General features: G+C 34.6%; 2 protein-coding genes across 2 annotated transcripts; one reads left to right on the top strand and one right to left on the bottom strand.

Annotated features, from left to right (window-relative positions):
• Window positions 1-1,583: 1,583 nt before the first annotated feature.
• On the bottom strand, window positions 1,584-15,600 carry LOC123917711 (pre-mRNA-processing protein 40C). Its single transcript, XM_045969514.1, has 17 exons — window positions 15,465-15,600; window positions 15,261-15,344; window positions 15,099-15,190; window positions 14,843-14,977; window positions 12,605-13,229; window positions 12,340-12,500; window positions 11,911-11,948; window positions 10,780-10,858; window positions 8,009-8,479; window positions 7,178-7,261; window positions 6,256-6,396; window positions 6,036-6,142; window positions 4,298-4,421; window positions 3,172-3,315; window positions 2,665-2,811; window positions 2,369-2,491; window positions 1,584-2,149 (listed from the first exon to the last, which is right to left on the bottom strand). Exons 2-17 carry the CDS (start codon window positions 15,328-15,330, stop codon window positions 1,832-1,834), a joined length of 2,859 nt encoding a protein of 952 aa, XP_045825470.1. The 5' UTR covers window positions 15,331-15,344; window positions 15,465-15,600; the 3' UTR covers window positions 1,584-1,831.
• Window positions 15,601-16,564: 964 nt separating this feature from the next.
• On the top strand, window positions 16,565-19,538 carry LOC123917712 (pentatricopeptide repeat-containing protein At1g09820). Its single transcript, XM_045969515.1, has 2 exons — window positions 16,565-17,084; window positions 17,627-19,538. Exons 1-2 carry the CDS (start codon window positions 17,051-17,053, stop codon window positions 19,342-19,344), a joined length of 1,752 nt encoding a protein of 583 aa, XP_045825471.1. The 5' UTR covers window positions 16,565-17,050; the 3' UTR covers window positions 19,345-19,538.
• The last annotated feature ends 206 nt before the right edge of the window (window positions 19,539-19,744 follow it).

A 19,744-nucleotide genomic window follows, 5' to 3' on the forward strand; every position in this document is an offset into this window, starting at 1 on the left:
GGAAATAAAATTTGTAGGGCAAAGTTGAAATAAACAATTCTCAATAATTATATAAAAAAAAACATTAACTTTAAATTGAAAAAATACAATAATGAACATGCAAAAAAAAAATCCCTTTGAAGATCAAGTGAAGACCTTTGAAAAATGCAAAAGCTTCAGGAATCAGGAGCCAGGAGAAAGGAAAGAATAGCGACTTCCTTGGTTGACCCTGTGATTCTGATTCTCTCGCCAGCCTGAGTATGGGTTTGGTCTCCCCATGTATTTGGCTTGCTCTTCTTCTGAAATTCCTTCAAGAATGCAGTAACCATTTGGGTGGTTTTTCTGGCAGAAATCACAGACTTCTTGTATCTTATTCTTCAGCTTCCTATTCAGTAGTTCTATTTCTTTATAGTAAGCGGTCTCCTTATCTAGTTGCAGCATGCCAGCAGGTTTCGTGCTTCTCTCATCACTCATGTTCGTTTTGGCACATCTGCTCAATAAGCTCTTTCACTTATTCCACTGTTTTGGCATTTATCGATCCTCCAACTGAGGCATCTAGGTGCATCTTGTGAAGAAGGAAGACTCTATTTATAGTTTTCTTATCAGGCTTGGGCTTCATGTCGCGCCCCACCGTATCCATCGTAGCCACGATGGCTTCATAAACAGCCGCATCGTGGCCACGATGGGTCTTATCGTGGTAGGATCGAAGATTTGTTGCAAATTTTCTCGATTTTAAAACAAACTTCATTGTGCTGCAATGTATCTTCAATTTTTATTTTTTAATAATATTATTATTTTAACTTTTGAAATATTTTATAATTGCCTTGCAAATCAACAATAAATTTTTTTTTGAAGAGGAATCAACAATAAATTTTAAATGAATAAAACTAATTATAACCCAAAAGTCTTAAGTTGATGATTTTATAGTGTTATATTGACTCAATGTTTCAAACAAATCCATTTTGAAGATTATGTTTGACGGAAATATGTAAAAATAAATTTTATTGGTTATAGAGAAAATAGTACCAAGATCAAACAAAATGTAATTTGTAAAAATTAGTGTTTTTTTAGTGTTTTCCTTATCATTTCATTTGGGACGAAGGGTGCATTGTCCATTCGTAATATATTGATTTTTAATACTCTTTTCAAAACTTTAAGTAACATGCACAAGTGTACTATATAGTATTACAGTACCCAAAAACACATCATTATTCATTAGTACTATATATCCAAAAAGAACTTCATATTTAACATTTACTATTTAAGAGTTAACATCTAATTGTTTCAGTTACCTCTCCTCCATTCTCATCATCAAGAAACAACGTATCGGAAATGTGTCAAGTATTTTTTTGTATTAAAAAACTAAATTTAATCAATTGATACTTTTGTGATACTTCTCTAATACATATCGAGAAGTATTGCAAACATGTCTGATATTTTTTATTAAAAAAATAAAATTTAATCATTCGATACTTCTCCGATACATATCAGGAAGTATCAGACAAGAACCGATGTCGGATATAGTGTCTGACACGATCCTCGAACAATTTTGAAATATTGGGGTTTCCTAGCTCTTTGTTGAAAGAATAGATGCAAATGAATGATTGGGAAAATTAATTTTTCATAAGAAAAAAAAGACTGAAACTTAATAATTGGAGGACACTGCGGATATTAATGATACTTGTACAATAACACAATATTCATATCATCCCAAAGAGATCTGAAAAATAAGAGTGATACTACTACAGCATTTAGAACTTAATATATTTCTGTTCTAATATCAGGCTTCAAGGTTAAGAAACCTAATCTATAAATTATGAGAAAAATAGCAACACACAAATTATAAACAAAATTATCTTCTCTCATGTGATCTCCCTGATTCCAATGGATGTTTGGATGATTCTAGAGTCTTTCTACTTCTGGCATCTGTATATTTTTCTTCCTTTGAATCGTTAGATGACTTTTGCCGCCGAAGCATATCCTCTACATAACGGCGCCACAAGGCTTCTCTATCTTTGCTTTCAACCTTGTTATATCTTGGATCGGATTTTAAAAGACGCTTTGCTGTAGACCATGAATTAAGCACTGTTTTCCCATCATCAGTTTCCTGAGACGCGGCTTCAGCAGTCAAGATTTCAGCTAGAAGAGCTCTAAAATCGTGAGCACGACGCTGGCCAATCACACAAGTCACAAATGTTAGTAGCACATATTTTGGCCAAAAATGTAACTCTACTCATGCTGTTACTGAGTCTCTCGCCTCCCATTCAAGTGGCACACCGTGACACATGTCAAATACGAATTAATATACACAGTACACATATGATAAACACAGGAAACAATATAAGAGAGAATGTCACAAATATCACTAGCATCAGATATTATCACTTACTTCCTGAAGCATCTTTACATGATCGCGGAAGAGTTTTTCCATGTCAGCTGAATCAAGATCAGAATTGGTTGCACGTCCTTGAGGATCTTTTTCTAGTTTAGGCTTTGATTCTGTCCATGATGCCTAAGAACATATGCAAACAACGTCAATTTTTTTCTTGATGAAAAAATATATATGAAATTTATCATTATAAACAGCAAATTTCCTAGTATAATTCAGCTTCCAAGTCTGGAAACTGTTTGCATTCATCTAATTTTTTTAATGTTCAATTTAACCAGAGAACAAAAGCTTTTTACCGTAGGGTCTTTGATTCTCTCCACAAGTAAAGCTTGAAAGGAAGTAACTGCCTCCTTCCTTCGAATTTTTATTCGTACCCGTTCCATTTCATGTTCTTCTCTTTCCTTCCTTTTACGCAGCTCCCGCTCCCTCTCCCGCAGCTTCTCCTGCAAATCAGTTTCAAGTGTTTGAATTAAGTTGCTAAAAATATGCTGCTAGGTGAACATCTGTATACAAGTAAATTGACATGAGCCAACTTAAACAACACCATCTGACATAAAACAGAAAAATCATCAATAAAAGAGACCACTGATACCCAGCAGAGAAAGTCACTCTCTAACAAACTAAGCTTCCATTTAGCCAAAAATTGTATACATGAAATAATTTATTTGTTTAACCGTAGCATCATCATGTCAAGGCATCAATTATAAAAAAGTGGGCAACAGTTATTACTTCTTGAATATACTAACTTTCTGTTGATTTAAAGACATCCACATATTAAGTCTAAACTCTAAACCACTTAGTACCTGCTCCTCCCTTTTAGCTCTAGTCTCTCGCTCTGCTGCATGTTCAGCAGCTTTCAACTCGGATATATACTCATTGAACAAAAGTTCCCTATCCTCATGTTTCACAGATTTATATCTCGGGTCATCTCTTAAACTCTCTTTAACCTGCATCACCCAAACACTAAAATTAAACGACACCCGACAGAAAAGTAGAGATTAACATGAACAGAAATTTCCTAACCACACACAAACACACATATATGTAGTATTTAATATGTACATAATATATACAATACCTACATATACATGCATACATACATATTTATGTATGTAAGAAAACAAACATACATACATGCATCTAAATGGAAATTATAATGAAAAACATGATTTTGCAATTGTCAAGATCATTCTAATTAACACAACATATTTCTATTTTGCTAACACTGCAATAAACTGTCACTAATGAAGCAAGACTTAATTACTTACACACCTGGTCTTTTAGACATCATCAAAATCAATGCCCAAAATCTATCACATAGACATTAAACAATAACTCATGAAGACAATTAAAAAAAGATAAACAAACACACTTGTTCATGATCTGTAGAAAAAATTGCCTTAACAATGTACTGCTAAAAGGTATTTTATCCAAAAATCTATAAAATTTCTCTTGAAATTATACAAAAGTAGCAGTCCTCTTAATTTGAAATTTATCTATTTTCATTTTTTCTATTGTTTACAGATCATTTCCAATTCTAGGGTAGGGGCATATAACAAAAAACAAAATTCATTTAGTCACCAAAACAAGAGAGCATCAACAGAATTCAAACAATAATACTTAGGAAAATGTTAACTTGTGCCCTTAAGGCACATTTTAATGAGATAAATGTGGAAATATGCTCTTGAAAATCGTGTAATCAACTCTTTTAACATTTAATATTTTGTATCATTAAATGCTAAATTTCTATATTTAGGTATCTTATCATGTGCACTTAGGGCACATGTTAACATGACAGCCTATGAATTGGGTCAATGATTTGAATAAAAAAGTCATACAGACACAGCACTTGAGTTAAGACATGTGCTTCAAAACCTGCATCTCGAAAACAGAAAAGTATGTCACGATTTATTAATAATGTTCCCATACCCTGGACCAACGGGAGTTAAAAGTTATATCTCCTTGTTCTTTAAGCAGTGACTTAAAACCAGCAGCAGCAGCATCACGAACTGCTTGAGCTTTTTCTTCAGTGGCTTTCTTCAAAGGAAGCACTCTGAAACACAAACATGAAACCCATCAACTAGGATTCTGCAAATATCATATTGACATAAGAAATCATTTACCATGCAAAATCCAAAGAGTTTAGAGGGCATAAGGACACACCCACAGTGAATCCGAGAGTCTGTCATTAGCCTACTACCTGCTGACTCATGTTGCTTTCAAGCATTATCATTAGAAATCATTTCTCTGTCTAGGAAAAAGTTCAATATCAATGCAAATGAGGATCCAAACTAAAACAATATATATACAGACAAAGGCAAGAACTTAGCTGAGTCGGATGTACCAAATTTTGAGAAAGAAAAATCAAAAGGGGTGGCTCGAAAGATGGCATTCATTTTGGATGAACTGTTGCATACAACAAAATGTGTTGACACTGGTGAAATAAGCAGACGCCGGCATGCAGCAAGCATGACTTGATTTGTTTGCCTTTATGCCTTTGTTACAAGAATGACTTACGCTAACAGATGTTCCGTCTCTTGGTGTCAAGGTGGAATGTAAAGGAGTAACGAAGGAAATACTATGCTTTCATTCCTAAGGTAACTACGAGATGCACTAGAGCCTAGAAGATGGCTATTCTCAAACAAAAAGAAGTGCTAATGTTCCCACTACCAAGCAAGTATATGACTTTTTGATCCCATTTTCTCAACCAAAATATTTCCCAGTATTAACTTAAGCTGAACCATGCATGACCTTAATGATTTGTTCCTTTAACATTATCAATCTGAGACGATAAGAAAACAGTTTTGCAGGATTGAAAACACAAATGCAGTGGTGTAGACCACGTGAGTATCTCAGCAAATGAATAGAAGGAAAAAAAATCCAAAGAAAACATATAATAGGGATCATGACATTAACATGTATACTGTACTCCCATTTTGCCAAAATATTGAATTTTCAACTGAAAAGATAACGGAAACTTGAATCTCAATAGTTTATGTAAGTAGTTTCACATAAAGCACTATTAAAACACTGGCATCAGTCATCTCACTACGAGGTTGTCAATCATCCCCTACCAATTTTGGGACTTGTGTCTCCCAGCCATTATGTTTCATTTCTAAGCCAAAAGATCTACAATTGCCAACCTTGTTCCAAATCTGCAATTTTATACTGAACCAGAAAATGGCTGAATTATACATAAATCACTCTCTTAGGTTAAATACTACAAATTAAACTGGTGCTACAAAGCTCCTACCATGATGGGGCCAGTGAAGGGTCAGCCATTATAGGTTAATTGTACACAGCCTTACCTTGCATTTGCAATTGCAAGAGGCTGGTTACATGGATCAATCTTTTGATCAAGGTTCAGTATCAACAAAACTTGTTTGCCACTAAAAGATGCATAAAAATCATAATTAAATTAAAAAACCACCCTACCATCATAGTCAAATACCAGTCATTTTAAATTTTTATGTCCAACATACATGAGTAATTGGCAAAAAAAATTAAGAGCTTAAACATGATGGCATTCTTATTGTGAAAATCTAAACCAAATAAGTAAGATCCTAAAGTAATCTAATGGTACAGATGATGATTATGTGAAAACATCACATGCAAAGAAAATGAAATTAGAAAGTTTAAAATTGTCCAATTAAAAGCAAAGTGGCACCTTTCGTTTAGAAGGTGCTCTCGTTCCTTGCGGTCCAATGCCTCAAACCGTGGATCGTTTCCCCAGGTCTTTCGAAAAGTGTGATAATCAGTGTGGTCATTAATATCCTGAAAAATAAATTATCTATAAACTTTCAATAGTTCCACAAATTAAAGGTAGATAGACTTGATACCAGAACACTTATAAGAACAAATGAGATCCAAATTGAGGAAAGATTAACCTCTGAGGCTTCATCCAATAACTGCCTAAACCCCTCAACTGCAGCCTTTTGTGCAGCGCGTTTTTCTTTGCGTTCTTCTTCCGCACGATTTTTAACATAATGTTCAAACAAGGTTCTCCTAGCAGAATAACTAGGGATAGCCTGTATTAATACACTGCCGTTAATATTAAATTTGCATATGGCAACAACAAAAAGAAAGGGTAAAGATATGTAGACACAGACCTACATAAATGGAGGGAGGAGGGTATATCATCTTTTGGAAAGAATTGACTAAACTTTAAAATTAGATAAAACAATAACAAAAAAACTTATGTTCCAACGCACATCTGCCAGAAAAATATCCCTAAAGAAACCATTGGCTGAAACCCATGAAAGGTAACCTTAACCCATAAATTCGGCAAAGAATTTTTTTCCTGCAAGAGCCAAATTAGACACGCTAACCAAACACACCAAGTTCCAGCAGAGAGAAGATGCTTCAACAAAGCAAGCATTTCCAATTTTCTCACCCCGCCCCCACCCAGAAACAAAAATAAGTAGATAGAAAAAAAGTAGCTAGTTGTTGAATATATGGATTTTACCCTGAAACAATTACACGTATGAAAAAATGTGCTCTTAAATCCACAACATTCAATCAATTGAATTATAAATAATGGAATTGATTCCGTGAAATGCTTTTCTTCTAGATTTTCACTTTTGACAAGTCAATTAAATGAGACTTCTAATTTTACAAGAGAAACATAGCTACAAAATGGAGATATCAATCCAGACACTACAGAAAAACATGTTAAGACAAAGTTGAACAACATTTCCCATTGCACTTGTACATAACTCATGCACAACCAAATCAATTTGTACGAGTTGCGGATGAAGGAGGGCTCTGATTCCCAAATAAAATAATGGAAAATATTTGGTCAAAAAATACCTTAAAACGGGGATCAAATACTATCTTTGGTAGTTCTTTCTCCCACTTTGAGAATGGTGCCACACCTCGTTCCTTAAGCATCTCCTACAAAATTCACAAAACAAATAAATACAATACGGGATATAAAAGAGAAGTTATGCATTGAAAAAAAACCAAAATTTAAACTTTTAAGGTGTTGATTACACAACTTTCAAAAAATTTATGCATTAGCAGGTTATTATAAATGTTCAAGCATCGTATCTTGGACATGTGAGGCCAGTTTATTCTCTAGGCATGTGAGGTCAATTTATCAGTCAATTGATTTTTCATTTTTAACTCTTTCTTTCAAGAAACAACCAGTCAAACTACTAATCCTATTTAAAAATGCAATGGACTGGAGAAACCTTGTATTTCATACTGAAACAAATAGAATTCTAATAACTGATATCAAACGATTTTAGATTAAACTAAAATTTTATGAATACGATCCATGTCACATGTGATAGTAACTTCAATATACAACAGTGAGTTTAATAATACAGATATTAAGAAACTTAACAATCTTCCATGGACCACATTAGTTTTAATACAAAATAATAAAATCTCTGGAATAAAAAAAGAGTAACATCCAACCAAAGGTATGTCCAAATATAAATATAAGGGTGGAAGGAAAAAAAAATGGGGGGGGGGGGGGGGGGGGTCATAGGTAGATATTCCAACAATAGTTTAAGCATATTTAGAAAAATAATGCAATCAGTTGAGGATGAGGTTTCCTCATAACAGAAACAGAGACAATAAAGGGAAAGAAGTGAAAATGAAACTACATCAGCTCAAAGAAAGAAACAAATTAACCTTAAATTGATTTATGCACTCCTCCTTTGAAGGCCCACTATCCTCATCTTCTGAATCTGAAGATGTATCAGTGAGATTAGCATCACCATTAGCATCTTTTGGTTTATCTTTGCTATTGTCATTTTGCAGGCTCTTAGCTGTAGAGTCGGTTGCTTTTGAACCATTTGATTCAGATCCTGGTAGCACTGATAGTGTAGGAATAGAAGAGGATGTAACAGGTGCTCCGTATTCCTGCAACTTCTTCTTGATCAAATCCAATGCTGATGGTGAGCTCTGTACTATAGAGGGTTTAGGAGCTGCAGCATCACGACCACCAGTAGTAATAGCGGGAGCATTCAGAGTAACCATTCCAGACCCTTTATCCGACAATACATTAGTATTTGGAACTGGCATTAAATGGTCTTTTGTAACATCACCATCCTGCTTTTTTTTCAATTCAGCCACCTCATTTGGAATTTGCCAGCAGCTTGTCTAAAACAAAACAAAGACCAAAGAATAAACAATGACATAATAGAGAGATGCCATCACAGTTTAAATAGAAGACATACCAGTACATATATATGAAATAAAGTTTAGCCAATTTAACAATTTCTAGTGAATATGTTTCTTATTTAGGAAAACTAAGGGTGCTTAATAATGCTTCATTAATGCATTGACTTAATAACCACTATTATGTAAGGTAGGACACAGACAGTGCTGATAAAAAAACCCACTAAAAGGTTAGATAAAAATGTATCTATTTTGCAGGGCAGCGATTAACTGTGATATAACTTTAGAACCTGACTTGCACATTATACGTAAGTATTTTTTTTATAAGCCACAAGAGTGTGTTAAACATACACACTCATAAATATATATTAAAAAAAATATGTACAAGAGGGGGGACAAACCTAACCCTCACATGTAAAGGGAAAGAACAGTTTTTTTGATAAAGAGCCTGTAAATATTATTTTGTTAATTCTATTCATAACTGTTGTCCAAACAAAAAGAACAGAAATTTGAGATTTCCCAATGTCTCCAACTATACTACCAAACTCCTATTTTGATTTTCATAGCTACTGCTATGACAAAGAATGGTTTGTACATCTTTCACACACCCCACAGCGAACACGAGTTCTTTGGGTATGAAACGTGGACAGACAGATAATAAAAACTACATGTTAGATCCTAGTTTCACATGTTTCTGAGTTTTGCTTGTTGCTATGATCCCAATCAGAGCCAAAAAAAGAAATGTGGTGTGATTGTCTGGGATCGTCCAATGGGCTAGTCACCCAATTCCGAAAAATGAAAACCAAGGCCACCTGAAATCTTAAGAGTTCGAGCCCTATAAACGCTTGTCATTCAATTGATCCTTCCCTACTACCTGTTCACTCTCCTTGATCTTTGAGCTGTGGGTTCTAAGCTTTGATGTGTAACTGCTACTTGAAGTGGCTTGTCGGTTACAGTTGGGAAAGAAACATGTGGCGACGGGTCAGGTTGAGAGAGAGGGTCGGTCACAGATTCGTCTCTTACTGGCTTTGATGTGCTGCTTCAGGTTCTGGTTGTACTGAGCTGCTTACTGGTATGCTATTTGCTTGTGCTCTATTTTGTTGTATGGTAGTCCAATAGTTTTCAGAGCCTCTGTTTTATTTCTCTGATTTTAGCATGTAATATCCAATTAGATATTTATTAGTTGGGCTTTTCATTTCAGTGATTCAGATTGTTTGATATAGTTAATTTAAACTTGAGATGTGAGCTTCATATACATTGCAATTGGAATTTAATTAAATGTTATTTTTATCATTTTAACTAACATGTTATAACTTGTGTTATGGTCTCAAGTTTTGCTTGTTTAACTCCCCCTCTCAATCCAAGACAGGATTCCAAACTTGGGCTATTTGTTGGGACAATGCGCCAGTCCATTTTACATTATGGAGAAATCTAAGTTTCTTGTAAAATACAGGGGAGCCAGGATCATACTCCTAACAATTTGGACATATATGGACCATCTCTGTTTTGAAGCTTAAGCTATTAGGCGGAAGCCGAATAATGATTTTCTCTTGAAACGTCGAATGCCTCCACGGAAGATCCCACATACACTATGAAACACCCACAAACATAACTCCATAATGAACCGGAAAAAACACGTCCAACACTGAATCAAGTCAATGGCAAAGGCAATGTTCAGAACTTTTGCAAAATGCTCCAACCAAATCAAATAAAATAATTTCTACTTGTCCTATTTCTTTATGATCCAACATTAAAAAGTAAGACTTTACTCAAAATGAGTTTATTAAGATTTTTGTTTTTCAAAGATTTCAATTATGCATTTGATCCATGTAGACAAACCCCTGACCTCTTCATCACTCCATTCCCTGACACATCCATCCTCGGCCACCAAACCATCCTTATAACTCCCAAACAGAAAAAATGCTTAATGATTGGTTTTTCTGTTTCTTTCCAAAGTTATCCTTCTACTAGAGAAGTTCAAATCATGTTTTGTTAGTTCCTAGATTTTTCTCACCTATATGCCTCCCTACCATCTAATCTCTCATGCACTCCAATAATATTACACCTGCTAACAGAGGTTAATAATAATAATAATAATAATAATAATAATAATAATAACACTTGAAAAAGGCATAACCAGATTCTGCAGTAATAAATAAAGCAAAAAATAACAAGACAAACGGGCAATGTTGTGTCAAAAAGATTTAATACATCCCAGAGAACAAGTATTCGAGGAAAATGGCCGAGATCATAAAGTTCAGAGATATACATATTAATCTTACCTTGGTTCGGTTGTTATAGTAATATTTTTTTCCATCACTAGTAGAGACCAACTGCCAATCAGTACCAGGAAAATCTACCCTGCAACAGGAAAACATGACAAGGTAAGATTTTAATCATTGTTTCTGGTGTTGTCAAATATAGACCACGGAGGATTGTGGTGGCAGATTTTTTTACAACCACCATAGCAAATTTGTGAAGGATGGTGGCACCATGGTGTTTTAAGGTGGATTTTTGGCTGTCTGCCATAGTCCGCCATCGATAACATTGACTGTTTCAAACTAACACATACTTTTCAGGCCGAACAGTTAAACAAGTAACAATTTGCCACATAGACAGAAGAAAATGAAAGTTTTTTTTTTTTTTGACAAAAAATGAAAATGAAAGTTAAAATACAAAAAAAGCCATCAAACCCATGAAAAAAGTTTCTCTTGAATATCCTCATTATTGACCGAGCACCATAGCATCACATAATGTATGGTTGAATTTGCGATTACAATTTATCATCTATAATATTTTTTGCAGTCCAACAGTACTGATACTGAAAACCCCTCTGGTCACTGATTTGTGTATTAGAATATCAAACCTAAATTCATATCTCTACATGTAGAGTGTGAAACTTTAGAATGCTGGCTGATGAGATTTTTGCAGAACTAAAATTCTATATCGACATTTAGTTTAGTGCCCTGGTGTATTAACAAGTGATGATAGATAGAAATGTGCTGCAATTATTGATGTCTCATTGTCTAACACTTCATTTCATTCTCTTTATTCATTTTAAACATCCAAAGGATGAAAGCAAATTTATTTTTTGTCCATTCCTTCTACTTCTTTTCCTGTGATTTCCCACTTTCCCTCCTAACTTCGAAATATATTAAATGTTATGGTTTTAACTTTATTAGGATACCACAACCGTCTTTCCTAAATTAGCAACTATCATAGACTTTGACAATACCATTACCTGCAAAGTGCCAATGACTCCTTTAAACTGTTGAATTCTATATGTTTTATTAAAGATATATAATTAAGGACATTTTTATAGGCTTCAGAAAACAACAGTAAATTAGAAAAGAGAAATAAACAAATTAATAGTACAATGAGAAAGTTTTCCCACCAGGAGACACGGAACATACATTGAAACTGGAGTCGGCTGCACAGAAACTTGGTGTGCCTGCATACACATGCAAAATGTACATCAAATTGTATTAAAAAATAAAGTGGTCAAACTTTATCGTTTATGATAATAGATTGTTTTGCTTAGTAAGAAACTAAGAATAGGCATCAAAAATAACTTGATATGGTTGTGCCATTACGGTATTGGTTGTACTCTACAAATATCTAGTTTTTTTAAGAATTACTATTTGCTGGGGTATATCCAATATCCCTTATTTATAATGTCCAAACATTATAGACTGAAAACATAAAACTATATTAATATTAGGACTTCTGTAAAATTTGAGACTTTTATATTATTTAAAAATCTTATAAATGTCTAGTGATTCAACTCCAAGACATGAAAACGTGTGAGACCTGCTAAGAGCAAAGATAGTCAGTATCAGTACCTCCGCTTTAAAGCCAGGAGGTTTATCATATGTGGATTTCCCTGTCAAAGCATTATAATAGTATACAATCCCTGCTTCACTCTTGTGAGCAGTCCAAGCATCTAGTTGATTAGAAGCATCCTCATTCTGTGTCACAGTGGTGTTTAATTTGTGCTTGTCATCTGCAATCATAAGAACCGCAATTGTAAGGAACATGAATTATATTCTTAAACAACATTAATGAACTAATACATGGCAGTAGAGCAGTATGTTGCAGTGGGCATACCAGTATGTGCTGAAATTACTTCTGTCTGCATGCCAGATGTTCCTCTTAGCAGATGACCGGGAGCAGAAGGTACAGAAATGCTGGCAGCACCCACAGGAGTAACACCAGGAGGCTGAGAATCAGGTACTGGAACAGCAGGGAGAGCAACACCACGTGCTGGAAATGGAAAGGGGCCAGGAAAAGCAGGAGGATATTGATTAAATGGTGGCCTAAGTGCACCACCCATCTGCGGAGGCTGTAACCAATATCCCTGAGGTGGAGCAACCATGGAAGGTATGGGTGGATAGGGTAAGCCTCTATGTGGGGCATTAGGATCTGATGCAATGGCTGCAGTTGGCATATTTTGCCTCAGTACTGCAGCTGAGGAAAAATCTGTGTTTGCAGATTGAGCAGCTGGATTGGGTATTATCACAGGTTTTGCTAATCCAGGGGGACCAGGAGTTCCAGGCATTACAGGATGGACAGGAAAAGTTGGGGCAGTTGGCATCCATGAAGTAGTTGGGCGATAGTTAGGGTCAGAGGGCGGTGGCATTGAGGATATAGAAGTAGGAGCAGCAGCAGGATGTTGGTTGTTTGATGCAGATGACACTTTACTAAAATCTAGTGTAACGGAATCCGACATGTTCTACAATTAGCAAATAGAAACGGGAGGAAAATATTATTATTTAGCTCCTGAGTATTGTGTCAATTACATTATACCAATGCTCGTCAGCCATTACTCCCTCCATCCCATATTATAAGTCATTTAAGATTTTAGCATAAAAATTCAGAAACGCAACTAATATTATAGATTTTATAAATAAAAAATATATATGTTCCTAAATTACCCTTTACTGTCTCATATTAATTACAAGAATTGAAAACATATAAATAATGGTTAAGGGATAATACGAAGAAAATTATTATACTTCATTGATCATTGATATTGTAAAATGACATAAAATGCAATGATTTATTTCTCAGTAAAACGGCTTATAGAATATGGGATGGAGAGAGTATTTGAAAACTAATCAGCAGATTACTACATGATACCCATTCCTCAATTTAGATGGTTAGAGTGACCATATAATAAATTTGAATATGAATCATCTTTATTATTTCCTACTAATGTGTGGCAATAAAAAATATATGTAACAGATAGGCCACATAATGTTATTAGTATTACAATAACATCACCCAGTTTTGATATCAATCAAACATTTCCATTGTTATTTAAACTTGTGTATATCAAATTCAAAGTTACTTGCATTTTGCATCATTTACCTCATGCAAATTTCTTTTTCCTCAAGTACATCTACTATCTATGTCAGTCCCAACTATAGTCAAAATATCACTTAGTTCAATATGAGCATTCAAAAAGCATAATAGGTATTCATGTTTGAGTTTGTTAAAATGAAAAGGTAACAAATAAGGGTACATAAGGATAAAATCTCTAAAAATAGGTAGGCCACCTACCTGATAGGAGTCTATGGTCTAGTCTACATCAAACCTGTACAGAGCCACACTTCTTTATCAAATAACCTAGGTCAAGTCTTATCCAAAAGCCTAATTAGCTTAGATCCTGACATTTTGCATCATTTACTTCAAGCAAAATTTCATTTCCCTCAAGTATGTCTACTATTTGCGGAGGTCCCAACTTTAGTCGATGATCAGTTAGTCCAATGTGAACATTCATAAGGCACAATGAGTGTGTATCTTTAATGGGTTAAAATTAAAAGGTAGCAATTGGGAGCAGCTACACGGGGATCAAATCATAACAACAGACCCTACAAACTAGCAATATCGGGTAAATAAGACAGACTAGGGGCCTTGGATAGCTTAGCCCAGTGAAGCCTATTTCCATCTTATGTCTCGTGCACTTGATACTTTATATTGTATAACATTTCCCCTCAATGGAATAGTGTTGGTTGAGTGATCTATTTATATATCTTAACATGAAATATGTCTTTAAATAACCTAATAAGACAAATGACTAAATGAGGCTTCCAAAAAGGGACTTGAATTTTTTAAACATGTCAAACCTACTTAAACAAAGCCAAACTCGGACCAGCTTACTTCCATCCTTATGTACTCGATTAATAACTGCCAGAAATTTTCTGCCTGCTCAAACAAGCATAGCTTAATTTCTAATTAGATTCCCTAACATACACAATCAACCAAACCTATCCCTGCCCCCCGCATATATTCAGTATCTCAACCTGCTCTCTCATCAATTTAAAATAAAAGCATGAGCCTTACAGTGTTAGGTTGTGCATGTTGGTTGGCAGCAAAAGCGGCGGCACTCTGAGGAAAATTATATGAAAATGAAGGAGCACCAGCATGCGGAGGGAGATTATGAATAGGAGGATTGGCAGCCGAATTGGGCTTCATTCCCTGCATCAAAAGACAAAAATTCAGTTTTTAGATTAATTGAATAACTAATGTATCCGGTGTATAAGATAAACCCATTGAATCATACTAGCAAATAAACAATTTAATACTATACTGTACTAACAGAATGAGACGGAGGCTGGTGAGAATTCCCAGAAGCGTTGATATTTTGATTAACGGCGTAAGAGAGTGGTGGCGCCGGTGATGATGCAGGAGCTGCAAAACAACGATTTGGCATGAATTGATTGAAAAAATAAGAAGCGTAAGAGAGAAAAAGGAGACGTACTTGAAGAAGAAGAAGAAGAAGAATTAGGGATAGAAGGAGGCGTTTGAGAAGAGAGAGGTGGTTGAGCCATTAAAAGTGATGTATCTGCATTCGAAACAATGAGGAATGGAAATCAGTGAGAAATCAAGGTGAATTTCGGAAAAGCCGGTAGCAGTTTCTAACGAGAGAGAGAGAGAGAGAGAGAGAGAGAGAGAGAATTGTAACCTGATTGATTGTTGGGGGAAGTTGAAAAGTGAAGTGAAGGAGTAGAACATATGAGTCACAAACACAACTCTACAAATCGTGTTTTGTTTGTACTTTGTAGTTAGGGCTTAGCTCTCCCCTGTTTGCAAATTGCAATTCAACACGCTAGGGCTACTTTATTTTATTTTATTTTTATTATTATTATTATTATTATTATTATTATTATTATTATTATTAATTGAATTAATTAAAATCCTTACAAAAAAAATTATTAAAATGTTTCTTTTGTTTTTCTTATTATGATTAGTTTGGACCAAACAACAATTTTTAAAAGTTCTAGTACGGAGAAAAAACCAACTTTTATATTTTAAGAAAAATTATAATATATTATCAAACATATCTTTTAATCTTATTATAATTAAAAAAAAAACTTTTAACTTTTTTTTTAAAAGTAAGATTTACCAAACAACTTTAATTTTAGTTTTAAAACTACTATTTCTAGCTTTGTGATTAAAATTGCTTGTACTCCTAAAAATGGTTGGGTCAAACGGTACTTTATATTCTCTCCGATCATTTCTCTTCTATTTCTTGTCTTGTATTGATCTGAGCCGTTAATCTATTTGTCTTTGTTGTTGACTACTGCAATAAATTTAAATCAATGGTTGGAATTTTTGCAGGAACATCCGATGGCTGGAGAGGATTTGGTTCCCGAATTTGTTATTCAAGTTAATGTAATTTAATTGGTTTGATTTTGGTGTAAAATTTGTATTTTTTATTTCGAAATCAAATTAATTTCAACAAATTAGTTTGGATAGGATCAACCATCATTGGATTTTTTTAGATCATAAAAAAATATTTAAATGACATTGCGAATGTGGTGACACTTTGGTTTTGTCCAACAAACCATTCAAAATACGTGTTTGCTAAATGGTTCGAGTGAACTTAGTTCAGTGGATAGGGATATTGCGATATATGTGCAGGAGTCCGAGTCGAACCTAGGACAATCCACTTATTCACCTTTAAGGTGAATTTTCTAGCCACTAGGCTACGTGACAAAAAAAAAATGAAAACGCAAAATCTTACAAATAGGGCATATCCTGTCTAGACAAAATCTTTGCAATGATATCTTTATTTCCATGTCTCCCCACCACTTTATCACCTACTTTGATTTTATGTTTCTTTGAAATATATATTTGAATTGTTTCTCGATTATAGTTAGAACCTTCTTTTTGGTGGATCCATCTCACATCAATAACTCGCCCCTACCACCTATAGGTAATTCGTTCGCCATTTGGGGCGTTGATATACCCACTAAAATATCGCTCATTTCTACCCAAGATCCCATAATCACAATTCCATTTTTGTATTCTACCTGCGAAATTCTATTAGTGATTCTTTCGAAGCTCGGATTCATTTATAAAAAAATAAAAACTCGATTCATTTATAAAAAAAGAAAAGAAGAAGTTCTGATTCTTCTTCCTCTGCATTCCCTCTTCTCTTCCTTCACAGCGCTCAACTGCAAACACCATCGCCATTGGAGATTGAATTGCGTCACAGCATTACTCCTCTTCGCACCACGATTCAAGGGAAGGATACTAGGAGGAGCAATGACTACTGATAAACTCACTCGATCCATACAAGGTGTCACAAACCTTCTCTCTTTTTTTCTTTTTCTTTCTTCCTTCTTGTAATTAGCTTATAATTATGATCATCACATTCACTGTTATAATCTTTGTTTTCTGTATCTACTATCGTTAATTTCTCTGATTAAGGCCCTGTTTGGATAAACAACTTATTTGCAGCTTATAGCATAAGTGCTTATCATGATAAGCTCTTACGTGTTGTGGCAAGTATACATAAGCTATTTTTATAGAAAAAAACTAAAAAATAGATAAATTGTTTTTAACTTTTTATATATCCTATGAGCTAGGCTATTTTCATAAGTTCTCCCAAACAATCTCACAAAACCTATGAGAGATAAGCTTGAATAAACCAGTCCAAACATGCCCTAATTCTATTATTACAACTACATTTTATAAATTATAATCTTATTCGGTTCAACTCATTTTTACTTTATTTACCATCAATCCAAAGAAAGGGAAGATTTTTCCTTGTTAATATCCACTGAATTATTGTTAATGTTTCGTTTTCGGATTAAATATTTATCTAATTTCTGCTTACAGGTCCAATTTTGCATTCGTTTAACATATCGACGATTTCGGAGTTGTTGAGTAAACAGCACTGGTCAGTGCTCAAACCTCATCTAAGAGTGACAAAACCTGCAACATTTCTAGACCAATTGCTTAATGCTGGAGTTGATTCAGAGCTTGTTTTTAGGTTCTTTAATTGGTCTCAGAAAGAGTTCAGATTTTCATATGGTCTTGAAGAAAATGCCAAGGTTTTGCATTTTCTAGCAAATTCAAAAAGGTATTCTAAAGTTAGGTCTTTTTTGGATAGTTTTGTTAAATATAAGAAACATACAGTTTCTTCTGTTTTTCACTCCCTTTTGTTGGGCGGTGGTCGATCAGGTGCTACTGCTCTGATAATTGATATGTTGTTGTTAGCATATGTGAGAAATTTAGAGTTGCATTGTGCTTATGAAGCGTTTACACGAGCTCAAGATTATGGATTTAAATTATCACTGACTTCATGTAATCCGCTGTTGAGTGCTCTTGTGAAGGAGAATAAAATTGGTGATGTGGAATATGTGTACAAGGAGATGATAAAGAGAAGAATCCAACCTAACCTGTACACATTTAACATTTTGATTAATGGTCTTTGTAGAGCTGGTAAGTTGATTAAGGCAGAGGATGTTATTGAAGACATGAAGGCGTGGGGAATTTCCCCGAACGTAGTTACTTATAATACTCTTGTTGATGGTTATTGCAAGAGGGGCAGTGCTGGGAAAATGTACAAAGCTGAAGCTATTATGAAGGAAATGCTTGCTAATAAAATTTGTCCAAGTGAAGTTACCTTTAACACTCTTATTGATGGGTTTTGTAAGGAAGAGAATGTATTGGCTGCAAAGAAGGCTTTTGAAGAGATGCAAACGCAGGGATTAAAACCTAATGTAGTTACTTATAACTCGCTGATAAATGGTCTATGTAATAACGGTAAGCTAGAAGAGGCAGTTGATTTGTGGGATAAGATGGTTGACTTTGGTTTGAAACCAAATATTGTAACTTATAATGCTCTTATTAATGGGTTTTGTAAGAAGAAGATGATGAAGGAAGCAACAAAAGTTTTCGATGATATAACTAAGCAAGAGTTGGTTCCCAATGCTATAACATTCAATACTATGATTGATGCATACTGCAAGGAAGGGATGATGGAAGAAGGATTTGCACTGTGTAGTTCAATGCTAGATGAAGGGATTTGGCCTACTGTTTCAACCTATAATTGCTTAATTGCAGGCTTGTGCAGAAAACGAGACTTACCGGCTGCCAGGGAGCTTCTTAATGAAATGGAGAACAAGGGTTTAAAAGGGAATGTTGTAACATACAACATCTTGATAGACGGTTCGTGCAAAGATGGTAAATCAAGAAATGCAGAAAAACTACTTAATGAAATGTTCAACCTCGGTCTGAAACCTAATCACATAACATATAATACTTTGATGGATGGCTATTGTATGGAGGGGAAACTCAAGGCAGCATTAAATGTGAGGACGCGTATGGAGAAAGAACGAAAGCAGCCAAACGTTGTTACTTATAATGTGTTGATTAAAGGGCATTGTAAAATTGGCAAGCTAGAGGCTGCAAATGGTCTTCTTAATGAGATGTTGGAAAAGGGTTTGAACCCAAACCGTACTACCTATGATGTAGTAAGACTGGAAATGTTGGAGAAAGGCTTTATTCCAGATATAGAAGGTCACTTGTATAATATCTCTGGCATGTCTTAACAAGTTGTAATGATAGATGGGATTTTAGTTATCAGTATATTAATCTACTGTTTATAGTAGAGCTTCATAAATGATTCACAAGATAAATATCAACTTGTACATATCTTGTTTTTTGCTGCATTTGTTGCACAAAACTAGATACACATCTGTTGTATTGAGTTTAATTGTCGGCCAAGTCTATTATGCATACACTACGTACAGTCTACAGCTCCGTTAGCATTAGATTTAAAGAAGTTACTAGTCAAAATGTACATATGTAGGGCTGCGTCTAAGGTGAGGTAGTAAATAGGTCCCTCACCGGTGAGGGAGTATGAAAAAATCATTTTCAACCCTTAGATATAATTAATGGCCAAGATCTACTAAAATTAAAACAAAAACATGTAAAATTGTTCACACAAGA

This window comes from Trifolium pratense, linkage group LG3, assembly GCF_020283565.1.
Source record: "Trifolium pratense cultivar HEN17-A07 linkage group LG3, ARS_RC_1.1, whole genome shotgun sequence".
Lineage (NCBI taxonomy): Eukaryota > Viridiplantae > Streptophyta > Magnoliopsida > Fabales > Fabaceae > Trifolium > Trifolium pratense.